This window comes from Labrus bergylta, chromosome 8 (assembly GCF_963930695.1).
Source record: "Labrus bergylta chromosome 8, fLabBer1.1, whole genome shotgun sequence".
Lineage (NCBI taxonomy): Eukaryota > Metazoa > Chordata > Actinopteri > Labriformes > Labridae > Labrus > Labrus bergylta.
The window spans coordinates 20,400,564-20,415,095 of NC_089202.1; the positions used below are offsets into that span (position 1 = coordinate 20,400,564).

The following is a 14,532-nucleotide window of genomic DNA, read 5'->3' on the forward strand; positions in this document are numbered from 1 at the left end:
TTTATGAGTTGGTTTTCAGCTGAATTATTAGTCATCGCTGTAGTATTATTAACCTGCTTACAGGACCATTGTCTTTGGATTGCATCAGGAAGTTGGACAGGTTATATTTAGATGCAGGATTTGAATAGAAATGAATTAATTATTCATAAATACAGCAACGAAGTGAAACGTTTTCTTACAGGGCAGTATTATGCTTCACTTTTTCTGCACATTTAAGAATTCAAGTTTTTTTATTATTATTTATTATTTATTTTTTATTGTAGAGATAGGACAGCGGATAGAGCTGGGAATCAGGATGAGTGGGTAATGGCATGCGGGGAAGGAGCCACAGGCAGTCCGCCTCGAAGACTACTGCGTCTGTACATGGGGCCCGCGTTCCAACCATTTGACCACCTGCGCCCCGATTCAATTCTTACAAAATCCACATGATAACTAGTTTTGAAATCTACCAGTATGCTAATTTTGAAAGTGTAAATCAGTGCTAAACATTGAATTCAATATGCATCCTCTTAAGAATGTGAGGCCCTTCAGGCGCTCATACAGCAGCATGTTTGTGACGCTTCACTTGCTTTTTAAAAGCACAAGTTCCCTGTGATATTTGATTCTGTTGTTAGCTCTGGCTTCCACCTATGTTTTTATTGTCATTTTAGTCTGTGTGTATTCTCAGATACTTGAGATTAAAAAAAGGAGTCACCAGTAGTGTGCGGTGAGGAAAGGTTAGATAGCTTGCACTTATTTACAAAGGGTGACAGCAGAGCGATGGAGGTATGACAGGTATGAGGTGCTGATATGTGCAGTGTTGACACTTGTTTCTTAAAGCAGCGACAGTGGAAATTTCCCAACAGCCATCTGTTGTATTTCTTGATTCATATCACATCAATAGTCGCTTAAAGGAAGAAAAGCTGCTTCCTAAACATACAGTATGTCCCCTTTCCGCCCCTGACATCGTAATTGATATTTTAATAATGAAAAAGGGAAGATGTTTAAGTTTAATTGAAATGTCATCCTCCATCAACTTAAATGTAACTATGACTCTACTGTTTGAGTAGATGAAGACGCATGAGATTTAATCTACGTAAATGACCTGATTATCTGCATGTTTCACACTCCTGACAGTAAAACAAAACAAAAAATCGCTGGCTAACTACAGCTGGTCCAACTGGTCTGACAAGAGAAGAGGTAAAAAAAAAAAAAAAAAGAAAAGAGGGAGGGTAAAGAGGAGGGTTCAGGGGAGGCAGTGCTGTGTAACAAAACAAAAAAAACAAGATATGAGAGGACAGATACTGACATAAGAGGAGAAACAGGGACTGCAGACAGACCAAAACTCCTCCACAGGAAAGTTTGAGTTGTCTTTTTTTTAGGAATGAAGTTGGGTGATGTGTGACTTTTTACTACGCTGATACTCCTCAGGATTATTTTACCAGGAGGATCATCCCTGACGACGTGATTTGGCATTCATCTACCTCCACGGGTCAGTGTTTCTGTGTGTGTGACTGTGTGTGTTTCTGTGTGTGTGACTGTGTGTGTTTCTGTGTGTGTGACTGTGTGTCTACAGATTCTGTACAATGATTGACTTTTTTCTGTTCTTTGAGACAGTAGTTTTTCTCTGATGCTTTCAGTTTGTAATCTCACAACTTCTATTCTTTTAAAGCAGCTGAGCCCTTCAGGTCCAGAAAAGTGTAACTCAATCTAAACTTGTTGCAAAATTGAAAATGCACTTCCTTAAATTTGACTTGAAATCAGCTGCTCATGTGAATGGTGCTGTGCCTAGCTGTCCCTCGGGTTAAAAATAAGTAAATGACTAACTCTGTAAGATGGAAGTGTATGAAGGAATGTTTTGCGACGACATTTCAAAACAACAAAGCCCTGTCACACACCTGTGTCACCCCACAATTATTTTTTCAGACAGCAGAATCCGATAAATTTCCACTAACTCAAACGTTTCTGCAGCACATCCAGTTCTGCAGACATGTAGGGAAGCTTCTTACATAAATACAGAGAGTCATTATAAAGACAGCAGGAACCCTTGCATGGTTAAAGAATGGGAAACTCTCAACAGATGTTATCTTAAAACCCCTCTGAGGAAATGTTTTTACTGGTTATGAAACAGACTGAAGCTGGAAGAGATGCCTCTTTATGTCCTAGAAAAGCAAACCAGACCGCCAGCGACAACAGTTATGGATTGTATTTTTGTGTGTGCTTGTAACCACTGCTATGGCGTAGGTGTCACAGAAATGGTGCTTTCACACATGCACAAAATTCCTGAAAACCTCCTGACATTTTCAGGGTGAGCTGCATGTGTAAAAGCAAACAACACAACTTTACCTCGTTATTATCCCGCCTGCCCTCTCGTACATTCCCCGCATTAAGTTAAGGTGAGATCGCAGCAGGACATGTTGAGGGAAATTCACCGCATGAAGTGGAAGGTAGAGTAATGACATTTATGTCCTGTGCCCGGCACACTACCTAATGGCTGATGGGTGTGATCTCTCAAAATGAAACTTCTACATCATGTTTTCTGTTCATCAGTATCAGGAGTGTCTACACTCTTTTGTTGATATTGAGAATAAGTCAAGCTACATGTAGTATTGATATAAAAGCAAAAGAAAAAATCACCACACCGTCGAAGTATGTTGCTCCGTTCACCACTTCCACATCGTTCTTTTCATCCCTCCTTCCATCTGACAGAGATTGTCTGCTCCTGTGAGGTGAACAGCCAACTCAGGAAAATTAAAGGGCATTAGTGAAAATGACTAATATGATTTACAGCACGCTGATGAAGCTGCCTTTTTTTTAAATGTATTTTTTTAAAGATTCCCAATGAGTGATACACGTGACATGAAAGCAGGATGAGATCTTTTATCAGAAAGCACTTCCTGCACATGTATAGAATAATATCAGCAAAGGGGTAAGAAGTAACACTTTGTCCACAGGGGTCGCCAAATTCAACACAAGAAAGATTTTCTCACAGTAGCTTTAAAACAACAGAGATGTAAGATAGCAATGGTTGTTTCATCATCCAGAAACTCCTATGAAGGCTTTGCAAGTCCTACAGACTGTTTCCTTCTCTGCTAGTTTCTGAGAGATAGTAACGGCAGTAAGGGTCTGCAGCATGCAATGATTTACAGCAGTAAAACAGCTTGTTTTAAAATCTGTTTTTTCAACACTATGAATCTTAGTACATGTTCAATAACTGTGTTATTGAAAAAGAGCTGTGTGGTAATACATTTACATTAACAGGCAGGGACTCAAACTTATCCAATGTCTTACTTTCCTCAGCTCCTGTTTGGAATCCGTGAGATCTATCATCATCCCTCCAACATGAGCGATGACAGAGACAGACAAAGGCCCGAAAGGAGCCACAGCCACAGACATAGACAGGCCCAAAACGTCAAACCCAAACCGAGCCAGAACAAAAAGGAGGACCACTGGAAGAACGAGAAGCCGGCCAAAGTGAGGCGATCCAGGAGCAATGACTCAGAGAGGGCGGAGAGAGGCCGGAGGAGAGAACGAGACCGTCACCACGGAGAGAGGAGGCAGAGGGGCAGGAGTGAGGAGGCCCGGAGGAGAGACAGGAGAGAGGGAGAGAGTGACCGGAGGAAGGTGAGGCCCCCTGAGGACGATGTGGAGGAGACAGAGTGTGCCGTGTGTTTCTGCACATATGATAACGTCTTCAAGACCCCAAAGCTGCTTGCATGCGGGCACACCTTCTGCTTGGAGTGCCTGGCTCGCATCAATGTCACATCGCCCGAGCTCAAGACCCTCACCTGCCCCGTTTGTCGAGAGCTGACCGATCTCCCCCACGGCCAGGACCTCCCCCGGCTGGGCAACAACCAGGACATTATCGGCAAACTGCCACCAGACATGCAGAGGGCGTTATCCATCAGATTCAAGCGCAGCAAGGGCAAACTCCTCCTGAAGAACCCTCCTCCCAGCAGCCCCACCAGGCCTGGCATCCTCAGCCTGCCCAAAAAAAATCCGCACACTCACATGACAGCAGGTGGGGACCTACACCTGGACACAATAGAGCAGGGAATAACCCAGGCCACAGTGGTGGATGTAGGCAGGCCTCCAAACAGAGTCAGAGGTCGCCTGCGCAGGTTGTTCCGCTCAGATCAGTGCTACTATGCCGTGGTGGCGTCCATCATCACCGTCACTGTGGTGCTCATGCTGCTGGGGATTCTGGCCTTCGTGATCATACCCAATGTTGTCCGCCAGAGGCCCCAGGGCCCAGCAGGGAACCAAACAGGAAGTGGTCCAGTGGGACGTCCCTGAACACAACACAAATGGGTGGACTGCAGAGATGAGACTTAAGTTAAAGGAATATTAAACACGGAAGTTACTGTGACGCTCAGTGATCCTCGGTGAGTTATGGTGAAGTAATAAAGCACTCGGACACATTCAAGCAGGTTCACTGTGAAGAAATGAAGGGAAACAAGGACAACAACATTTTTTTAAAACAAAGGACACACAGGCCTAAAGCTGCACATGAAGGAAACAGGGCGGTTGTTATTATTATTTTTAAAACAAGTCTGTGATTACTGTGAAAGTAGGATCTGTAAAAGACAAAACTGATTGATAAGCTGTACACTTTTAAATGCACTAAACTCTGTATACTTAAGTATTTAGGCTGATTACCAAAACAAGTTCAGGGTTTCTAGTTCATCCACAGTATATAAGACCAACACGTTGTACATAGCCAGAGATGATTTATATATATATATATATGTACATAGTTTCTCTTTGTCCTCATATGAATGTTTTCCCTTTTATTGATTAAAGTACTTTTTGATATCCAGCTCTGTTTGTAAAACACATGATGCCAATACTTTTTCTACAATCTAGTCAGGAATTTTTAAAGCTCCTGTGAGGAACTTTTACGGCGTGTTTCATTCGAGTGTCCCCCTGTGGTCAATGAGCAGTACGTCTTATCTCTTTGTTTATCTTGTCCTGAACGTGTGTAAGTCGTTTTTTTTTTTTTTCAACAACAAAACAATCCCATCTCGCTTTGCTTTGTCAGGACAATATATCAATTACAGAGAATCTTTGCTGTGGAAAACGTAAACGTGGCAGTGTTGTGTTGATCACATCGTCTTACACCTATACCCTTGCTGCAGCGTTTTCAGGCTTTAAAAATGAATCTTTAAGAAATAATCAATCTTCATGCTGATGGCCTGGTTTGCTTTTGTAGCTCATACAGAGGCATTAATATTCATTTCAGTTTCATAACCAGCCAACAACTCTTCAAAAGGAGCTTTAAATGATGAGCAACAATGCCCCACTTATTTTTCAACGGCTCAGCCTTCCCTATCTGTTTACAGTACATCGGGGACTTCCTGTTCATTTAGCTGACACGTGTGTCCTCTGCAGAGTCTGCTTTGAGACCTTTCAGAAACCTGCATGTCTCCTTCAGACACCTGATACCCTCTAGTGGTGTAAACAGACAAGTTAACAGGGAGGCTTGTGTTTACCGGAATGTCGACTTTAGTTTGCCTCTCAGCTCTTTATGCAGACAAACCTGTTTGACAGCTCGAGTGACTTTACCTTTATAGTGTTTAACCCCCGCCCTCCAGCCCGGCCCACTCAGATAAGAGTTCATCTCTGAGTTCTGACAATGAGACCAGATATCTGATTCTTCCAAACTGAATGACATAAGAAGTCTTTTGGTGTATATGTTACATTTCTGACTATGAGGTTAAATGTAACCTGATAAATGTTGCATTTCCATGTAAAAGTAGGTGCTTATATTATGCAATCACTCTTATTTAACTCTGACAAATGTAGACTTTTACACTGACCCCAAAGACAGCAAGGGAGAGAAGTGAAAGTTAATTTACTCAAGATCAAATTTTGAATATCTTTATTTTATGCAGCTCTTGTTTTTCTTCCTGCAGTTCAGAGGGAGATATTGTACTTGTGATTCTGGAGATAAATATTCCCCAAAAAGTTTATTGTAAGCTTAGAATTATTTTAGATCCTTAATACCTTAATGTGAAAGTGCTCTTTATCAATTCACAGTCCTGAATCTGTGAAAGTAAAGAGCATCCTACTAAGCTTGTAAAACTTACTAATTTTGCAGAAACAACTGAGTCCATATTATGAGAGTGTTGATAGGGATGCAGCAGTGAATAAGAAGCACTTTAGTGCTACAGCTGGACCAGGTGCTGCAAGTTTCATGGACTTGAGGTGAAGTTAGAGAGGTCAGTGTTTCTCACCAAAGGGTTGGGAGATGAGAGATTGAATATAAGACGAACAAGCAGTTGTATTTGTATGTTTCTGTGCTTTTGGGGACAGAAGTGCATGAAACATTTCACTGTGAAATCTCGTGAAGTAGAAAAGTTCTTACAGTACTGAAGTAAATGGACTAAGTTGAGCTTGTAAAATATGATGCAAGCATCAATAATGTTGCACTAACTAATACAGTGGATGTATACATGCACCATAACACTCCAAATGGGTTATTTTGTTAAAATGAACCTTATGTTTGATACTTAAACACTATTTTCTGGATTAACTTCTTAACTTAAATAAAGGATTCTAACTTTTCCTCTCATTGCCTAAAGACACACCCTCACGAGCCCCCTTCATGGACTATCGAGGCAAATATGGTCAGGTGGACTTGAGCAGAGGAGAGAGAGAGCCCCCTCCTCTAATCCACTTCTTACGCACATTAACCTTGATGCATTATGTGACTGCTTTGGACAGAAGAGGAGCATCTGAAACCCTGAACGGGTGGAAAAAAAAGAAAAAGGGACGCAGATCTGTTGTGAATATTTTGTGCCATTATGGCTTCCACCCCCTCTGCCTCGGCCTTGTCTGCTGTTCTCCGGTGTCGCGGGAATATCTGGGCCAGGAATCCGCCGACCAAGCGGCCTGCTACCTCGGCGTACAGCCTCGGACTGGCCGGCGGCGTGGTGCGCGACTTTCCAGCTGAGCGCAGCCGCACAAACCAGGCGCTATCGTGGGAATCTTTCGTCCAAGGAGAGCGTGTTGATGAGGGAAGAAGACTGACTGTAGCGTTTGAGTCTCCTCTGGTTAATGCTAAAGTGCAGAAAGGAAAAAAATCAAGGGACATGAATAAATTATATCATCCAAAACTTTCGCAATCTTCAGAGCACGCGCGCTCAACTGTGCCTGGTGTCCAAAACGCGCTCGTGCGTCAGCTGGCACGCTTACCGACACCTAACCTGCCTGGGTTAGATAAATGCTCTAAAAGTATTCGAATGATAAAATATGAAACCAATGCTGCACATATTTGTAAAATAGTTTTTGTTCAAGAAACCAGTGAATTCCCAGCTGGAGTTTTTAAAGTGTCCATGGCATCTCCGTGTTTGATGGAAAAGACGGTTCAAATACCATCTTACGTGTTATCTGGCTGGTCCACACTGAAGAGCACGTGCTTGTCTTTGACTGCTCTTGTGTCGCAGTTTATGTTTTTGAAGCTGGTTTGTGGGTCAAGCAGCAGCCCTGGTGATGCTCCTCAGCACCCCCAGAGCCAACAGGAGGGGAAAAACAGCAGAAACAATACTCTGCAGGTGAGCGTCATAAAATACCTTTTACAACAAGAGCACAACATTTGTGTCAATGTATAAAATACTATATGCAATAATTGTATAACTCCTCTTTCAGGTAAATGGAAAAACACCCACTCAGAACAACAGAGGCTCTGGACAGACGGACACAGAGGACAGACCTAACTGAGAGTCCAAGGCCTCAGCACAAAAAAAAAAAAAAACACACGCACTGTGTTCTTACCTTATTTATTGACTTTTACAGAACACAAGCAACATTTGGACTTCAACCCCAGCAGTAAAAGAAAAACCAAAGTGGAAGATTTATGCACTTTTTTCCTTTAGTGAGTAGGAAAAGTGAGCAAGACTGTGACAATAAATACCTATGCAAAATAAGAATAAAACACCTGCATTGTTTGTAGTCCTATATTTGACACGATGTATATTAGGCCTCCTGGTGGATACTTAAAATAATCACAGTACTTTTCATTCCTGGGCTCATCTTGCATGTCCTACAAAAAGCTTATTTTGCCGAACATTATGGGACAGCAAAGAAGTTAATATCAACAAGGAATGTTCAAAATAAGAATGAGTACAGATCTCAAAATGTTTGGTGAACTTTGAACAATGTTTTCTTTGTTATTATGTCAAATATACTAAAGAATATGGAACCTCTCAGATCTCAGTGCCAGTATGGTCACTCACATAAAAGTTGCTTACTTTTGTACTTTCAAAGGTTTTTATGATTTGCCTTATAAATAGGACGTCATTATCACTTAAATTATTGAGGAAGACATATTGAGATCATTTACATTAAAAGGCAGTGATGTGACGACTTGAAAAATTTAAGTTTTATCATCAAAATCAACATAATAAATCTCAAGTAAAACTTATAATGCTACTTTGTACTTCTGCTCTGATACATTAGAGTCTGAATGTTCTACTCTTTGCTCTGAAAGCTCTCGTCTATTTTACAGTTTTAGTAACTTTAAAGAATAAGCTTTCGTATAAGCTGTAAACATTGAGACAAATATAGTTAAAAATATTCCACAGTAACAGAAGCTCCTTCTTAAACCAGCTACAAACATAAACTGCAGCACAGTAATGCACATTTATATATGTGTAAAATAACACTCAGAAGAATGTTCTGCATCTCTCACTTTTGTTAGTTAAACTTTTAACATTTTTCTGATAAGTTTACGTACTTACTTGATGGCAGAGGCTGCTGTGTAAAGTGACCATCAGAAGTAACTAATCCCATTCACACATATTCATACGCCACCGACGAAGCAGCAGGAGCAACTTGGGGTTAAGTGTCTTGCCCAAGGACACATTGGACATGTGGCTGCTGGAGCTGGGGATCGAACCCCCAACCTTCAGGATGAGACTCTACCAACTGAGCCATAGCCGTATTAATCACTGTGGTATGTGCTACATTAGAGAAAGTGTGAATGGGTTGGGTTTTCTTGTTTTCTCACCACTCAAAGCATCTTCAAATCACATTCAATCCAAAGTGTTTGGGCTGCCCATTGATACTACTCACACACACACACGCACACGCACACACACACACACACACACACACGGGATGACAACATTTCAAAATATGCAAAGCTTGCAGAGACAGTTGGAAACCACCCTAATAGGTTCTCAGGAATGACTGACTGAAAGTTGCTCGTCTAGCAGTTAAAATGAGAGGCTCAGTCAAAAAAATGACTCCCATTAGCATCACTTTAGGTTGTTATCTCTTTGTCACATTTATTGTTCTTTCTCTTTATATTTTGAAAAGAATGCTAATGTAAAACTTGGAATAAAAAAGTTCACATTTCACTCTCTTTCTCTGTTGGTGTCTGTTAATTAATAACATAACGGTGATCAACGCTGCCTATGGGGCCCCCTGTGAATTTTTGCCTAAGGCCCTCACAGACTCCACAATTGCCACTCAGTGTAATATCTAATTTCTTGAGTTTTAAGCATTGGTTGGCTTGTTCTTATAGATTTATTTAACGACAGACTAGCTAGAAATTAAACATAGTATTATTTTGAAAATGTCTATGCATATTATGCACAGTGAGGACTTGAGTTATCGTACTTTTGTGCTGAAACAGCAGAGATAAAGCATCACTCAGTGCTCCCTCATTATGTGTGTCTCTTTGTAGAAAAAGGGAACAGAATATGTAGCCACTGAACCAAAACAAATTTGCCTATCTTCCCCCGGAGACCAATGCAAATTACTCACACCTCTCTGCAGCTCGGGCAGAAAAACATCTTGTTACCGTACTCAGGTTCTATTTAATTCTTTTATTTAGCCTACATGTCTTTCATAACCATATTTCATAAACAAAGTAGCCTACATTACAATAGGAGATAGGAAAAAACGTTATTGTCCCCTTGGGTAAATTTGTCTTGGACTCAAACTGCGGCCAAACTTTCAGCTGCTTCCACTCGAATCAATATGTGGAAATAAATAAACACAAAATAAAATGAAAAACGATTAATCATAATTTATGGAGGTTCACTGAGGTCACTCCCCTCTCAAAGAAAAAGAAAATAGAGGGCTAAATCAATTCAATTAACCTGGGTTACACACACATAAACAAAAAGGGCACATACCAATACAGAACAACACAACATACATGTTTATTGCACAAGATCTGCAAAAACACAGCATGACAGACAAGAGAACAAATGTAAGAAAATATAAAAAGCATACAGGGACTCCATGACGCCATTGACGCAACCCACACAGTGTGTGGAAGCAGACAACAAATACATAATAAATCTTCACAAAGACATCATAATGCTGCTTAATAAAGCTCCACGGAGCAGCTCACACGTCAAAGTGTTGTGTAATGTCTCAAGGTGACAGCTAGGGCGGGACTTCCTCTGACTGCGCGCTGCCCAGGAAGTCGTCGTGTTACTTTTCTCCTCCTCCTCCTCCTCCTCCTCCTCCTCCTTTCTCAGGCTTGTGAAAAAACCAGAGAAACTAAGCGGCGTTAAGTTGCACTTATACCCGTGGGCGACGAGCAGGAGACCGGTTTTTACTTCGGAGCGACCGGGCCTCTCGGTTCTTGTCGTTTCACTTTCGTGGTTGTCAGAGAGGAATCGGCGGGGAAATGGCTGCAAGACGGAGAAGTACTCACACTGTCAAGGTAAGGGCTAATTTCAACACGCTCCTCCTCAATAAGCTACAGTATTTACAGGCTGTTAGGAAAACTAGTCCGTCAAGAAACAAGGAGTTCAGCTAAGTCGACACTCAGTGCATACGGGGTTTCTCTCTGAAACAGTTTATCTCATTTGACGAGGCAGCCACAGGTGATAAGAAAAGAAATCGATAAGGCAGAGTTTGGTGATTCATCACTACCATTTCACAGAAGGCAGCTTCCCACGAAGCAGAAGTATGAATATGCTTGCGAAGATTTGCTGCTTTCGCTGTTTTTGTTTTTTTTAATGACTCTGTGTGTCACTTTATTGCATTATTTTTTCGTCTAATGGTACATTATGTTCTCGTTATTTCAGGTGGAGGGGGGTAGTGAAAGTTGAGGCTCTTCCTGAATCACAACTTCAACTCCAAGATGCGTTGTGTCCCTCATCATAATTTAACAACCGTTTCCTCCAGTGACACTGTCCTGTGTCCTTCTTCTAACTTTTGTTACTGCACAGAGTCAGCAAGGTGTGGCTCCGGATCCCCAAACATGCACTTGTGATGATACACATGCTGCCCTTCCCATATCCCATTCCTATTGTCTGTAATAAGGACAAGTCTTTCTATTCAGATCCTGTCCCCCTTATCCAACCTCCCTCCCTTTGAGTTTCTGGGCCATGCTCCGCAAGAGAGGCTCTGTCATTTTTTGTGGTACGTTCCTGTTTGTTACCTGGAATGCCATACTTGTGCTTCTGCTGTGGGGCAGACCCCCAAGCAGCCAGACGGAGGAGCCTGGCGGAGGCGGGGAGAAAGTGGTCGTAAGGCCTACCAATGATGCGGTGGGAGCCGTGCTCCGAATGGCAGACGCGTTTGAAGCTGAGCTTGAAAGGCAGAAAAAAATCCTTGTGGATATCCAGTATCACCAGTCACTGTGGGATCCATCAAACAAAGACAGACCGAAGGCTGTCTTCCCCAGTCAGCCTGTCATTCCTATCCTGGTAATCGCCTGTAACAGGGTCACTGTGAGGCGCTGCTTGGACAAACTCCTGGAGCACCGTCCTTCAGCAGAACTCTACCCAATCATCGTCAGTCAGGACTGTGGACATGCCGATACTGCCGAGGTGATTAAATCCTATGGGAATAAAGTGACCCATCTGAAGCAGCCGGACCTGTCAGATATCCCCGTGCAACCAGGGCACAAGAAGTTTCAGGGTTACTACAAAATCTCCAGGCATTACCGCTGGGCCCTCAACCAAGTGTTCAAGACCCTCTCCCATTCCTCTGTAGTGATTGTAGAGGATGATCTGGAGGTAATCCTTTCATCAATAAACAACATTTACGGGCTAAAGTTATTATTTTTTTTACAAGTATTCCATGTGATTAAAAAGCTGGTGGAAACATTTAAATGTGTTTTTTTTTTTGTTAATCAATTGATAAGAATATGTTAATGAGTTCCATATTTCATAGGTGTCCGGCATTATCAGTTCATTTCCCTTGTTTCACTTGCATATGAATTATTCATTTCCCACTCTAGGTGGCGCCAGACTTCTTTGAGTACTTCCGAGCCCTGCTGCCACTCCTGCAATCTGACCCCAGCCTGTGGTGCGTATCAGCCTGGAATGACAATGGCAGAGATGGCTACGTGGACCCAGGCAAGGCTAACCTCCTTTACAGGACAGACTTCTTTCCTGGTCTGGGGTGGATGATCCGCAAGGAGTTGTGGGAGGAGCTGGAGCCCAAGTGGCCCGCTTCATTCTGGGACGACTGGATGCGTCAGCCCGACCAGCGCCGCAACCGTGCCTGCATACGTCCAGAGATCTCGAGAACCCTGACCTTCGGCCGGCAAGGCGTGAGTCTGGGTCAGTTTTATGACAAGTACCTGCGTTACATCAAACTGAATACCGAATTTGTGCCTTTCACCAAGATAGACCTGAGTTACTTGAAGGAGGAGATTTACAGAGAAAACTTTAAGAAGGAGGTTTACAGTGCTCCGGTGGTTACATATGAAGATGTTAAACAGGGGCAGCTAAAAGGACAAGGGCCTTACCGCCTTCAATACTCAACTAAAGACAGTTTCAAAGTGATGGCCAAAAACCTGGGAATCATGGATGACCTGAAGTCTGGAGTCCCGAGGGCAGGATACAGAGGGGTTGTCAGTTTCATATCAAGGGGACGGAGAATCTACCTGGCCCCTCCTCCTGGATGGACCCAGTATGATACCACCTGGAGCTGATAACCTAGAAGACGGACAATTTATAGTCGACTTTTTGTAGTCATCAGTTAGGTAAATCATTCCAGACCAAAGACTGATGTTCTTAAACGTTCTTTGATTGAATGATATGTACTCTGATTTCATGTCCATGATCATTAGGATGGATTGTCCCTCTTTCTGGTGTTGGGGCTATTGCCAGTGCCACTCAGGTTTTTTTTGTACTCCAAAACATTTCTAACAGTGTAGGATACTGCCTGAACAGTTTGTGAGGAAGAACTGCTGTTATTCATCAGAGATCTATTTTTTATATTATGCAAATTATGCACACGTTGTTCATTACTGCATTCAATGCAATGAGCTATTTTGCCGCTATTGTTTAAATTATTTTCATTTTCTGGTGAACTGTTTATGTCCTCTAAGAATATGAAAACATAATCTGTGGTATGGTTGCTTATGGCAGTGTTGACTGGTCATAACTGCAGTATAATCGGTCGTTTGATTCTCGGTGTTTGTCTTCTATGGAAATCGGTTCTTCCTGCTCAAATTATAATGTCAAATGATTTTGTGTAATGATTCTATAATGGCAGTACTGCTTGCAGGTTCGTTACCTTGCAAACAAAATCTGTGTGTTTGTATATTTTTGGAATAAAAAAAACGTTACACAGCTATCCTTTCAATGTGTCGCTTTTTGAAAAAATAGAACCATGTTATCAGTTCATATAATCTAATTCACTTAGATTACCCATTCTGATATCCACTCAGGGAGTTATTACAAACTCAATCTGTACAGTCAAAGTTCAAACCCATAATACAGCATTATGAGTTACAGCAAAGCTCCAACACTGTATGAAGACAATATGTGATGAAGCAGCCAAAAAACAGATGCAGATTAAATATAATTCTAAATAAATCTATCATATTTCATGAATGCAACCAAAACAGAGGAATTCACAACGTGTAAAAAAACAGTTTTGATTGTTTATAATTCTGTTATTCTGTTTTATAGAGCTGGGAGAAATGACAGTTCATAGCTTTTGCAAGTGTAGTAAATGTTTGTAACAGAGGGATAATGTGTTTGTGTGTGAATATAAACACCTTTATTTACGTATGGGAGTAGTTATACATTCAATACCTTATGTTATAGTGTTTTTTTGTTTACTTTATTTACATTTATTTGTAAATACACATTATTAGACACAAACAGCAATTCAATGTAACAAATGCAGATCTTACATAAAAAACACAAGACATAAAGAAGATTAATATAAATATCAATAAACATGTAATTCCATTTCCTTCATCAACACAAAGCATTGGGGATTTCGGGGTTTGTGAATTTACATTTGTGTTTGTGGAGTGAAAAAGCATCATCAAATTGAATTACAGCTATAATCGAAACAGCCAAAGATAATGTTCTTGTAGTGAAGGGCAAAGTCAGGACAGATGTTTTTTTTTAAACAATGAAAGAATCTTTCCACAACTTGTATGAAAATGTACAAGAACAACATAAATCCTGAGACAAGAGTTTGTCTCAGGATGCTTTTAAAACAAAGAACAATTTACATGTTGTCTTAAATGCCCTTTCTTTATCAGGGTAGAATCTTAAATCAATTTGAAAGAAACGTCGTTCACTTTATTTGTTAGAATAAATTACTTTTTTTTTC

General features: G+C 41.3%; 2 protein-coding genes across 2 annotated transcripts; both read left to right on the forward strand.

The window, feature by feature from the left end:
* The first annotated feature begins 1,258 nt into the window (after nt 1-1,258).
* rnf183 (ring finger protein 183) lies at nt 1,259-7,919 on the forward strand. The gene is made up of 3 exons (XM_020644531.3): nt 1,259-1,471; nt 3,280-7,535; nt 7,630-7,919. Exon 2 carries the CDS (start codon nt 3,322-3,324, stop codon nt 4,273-4,275), a length of 954 nt encoding a protein of 317 aa, XP_020500187.2. The 5' UTR covers nt 1,259-1,471; nt 3,280-3,321; the 3' UTR covers nt 4,276-7,535; nt 7,630-7,919.
* A 2,540-nt stretch (nt 7,920-10,459) lies between these two features.
* Nucleotides 10,460-13,536, forward strand: mgat1a (alpha-1,3-mannosyl-glycoprotein 2-beta-N-acetylglucosaminyltransferase a). Its single transcript, XM_020644490.3, has 3 exons — nt 10,460-10,663; nt 11,031-11,966; nt 12,191-13,536. The coding sequence occupies exons 2-3, from the start codon at nt 11,334-11,336 to the stop codon at nt 12,887-12,889; spliced, it is 1,332 nt and encodes a 443-aa protein (XP_020500146.1). The 5' UTR covers nt 10,460-10,663; nt 11,031-11,333; the 3' UTR covers nt 12,890-13,536.
* Nucleotides 13,537-14,532: the final 996 nt, after the last annotated feature.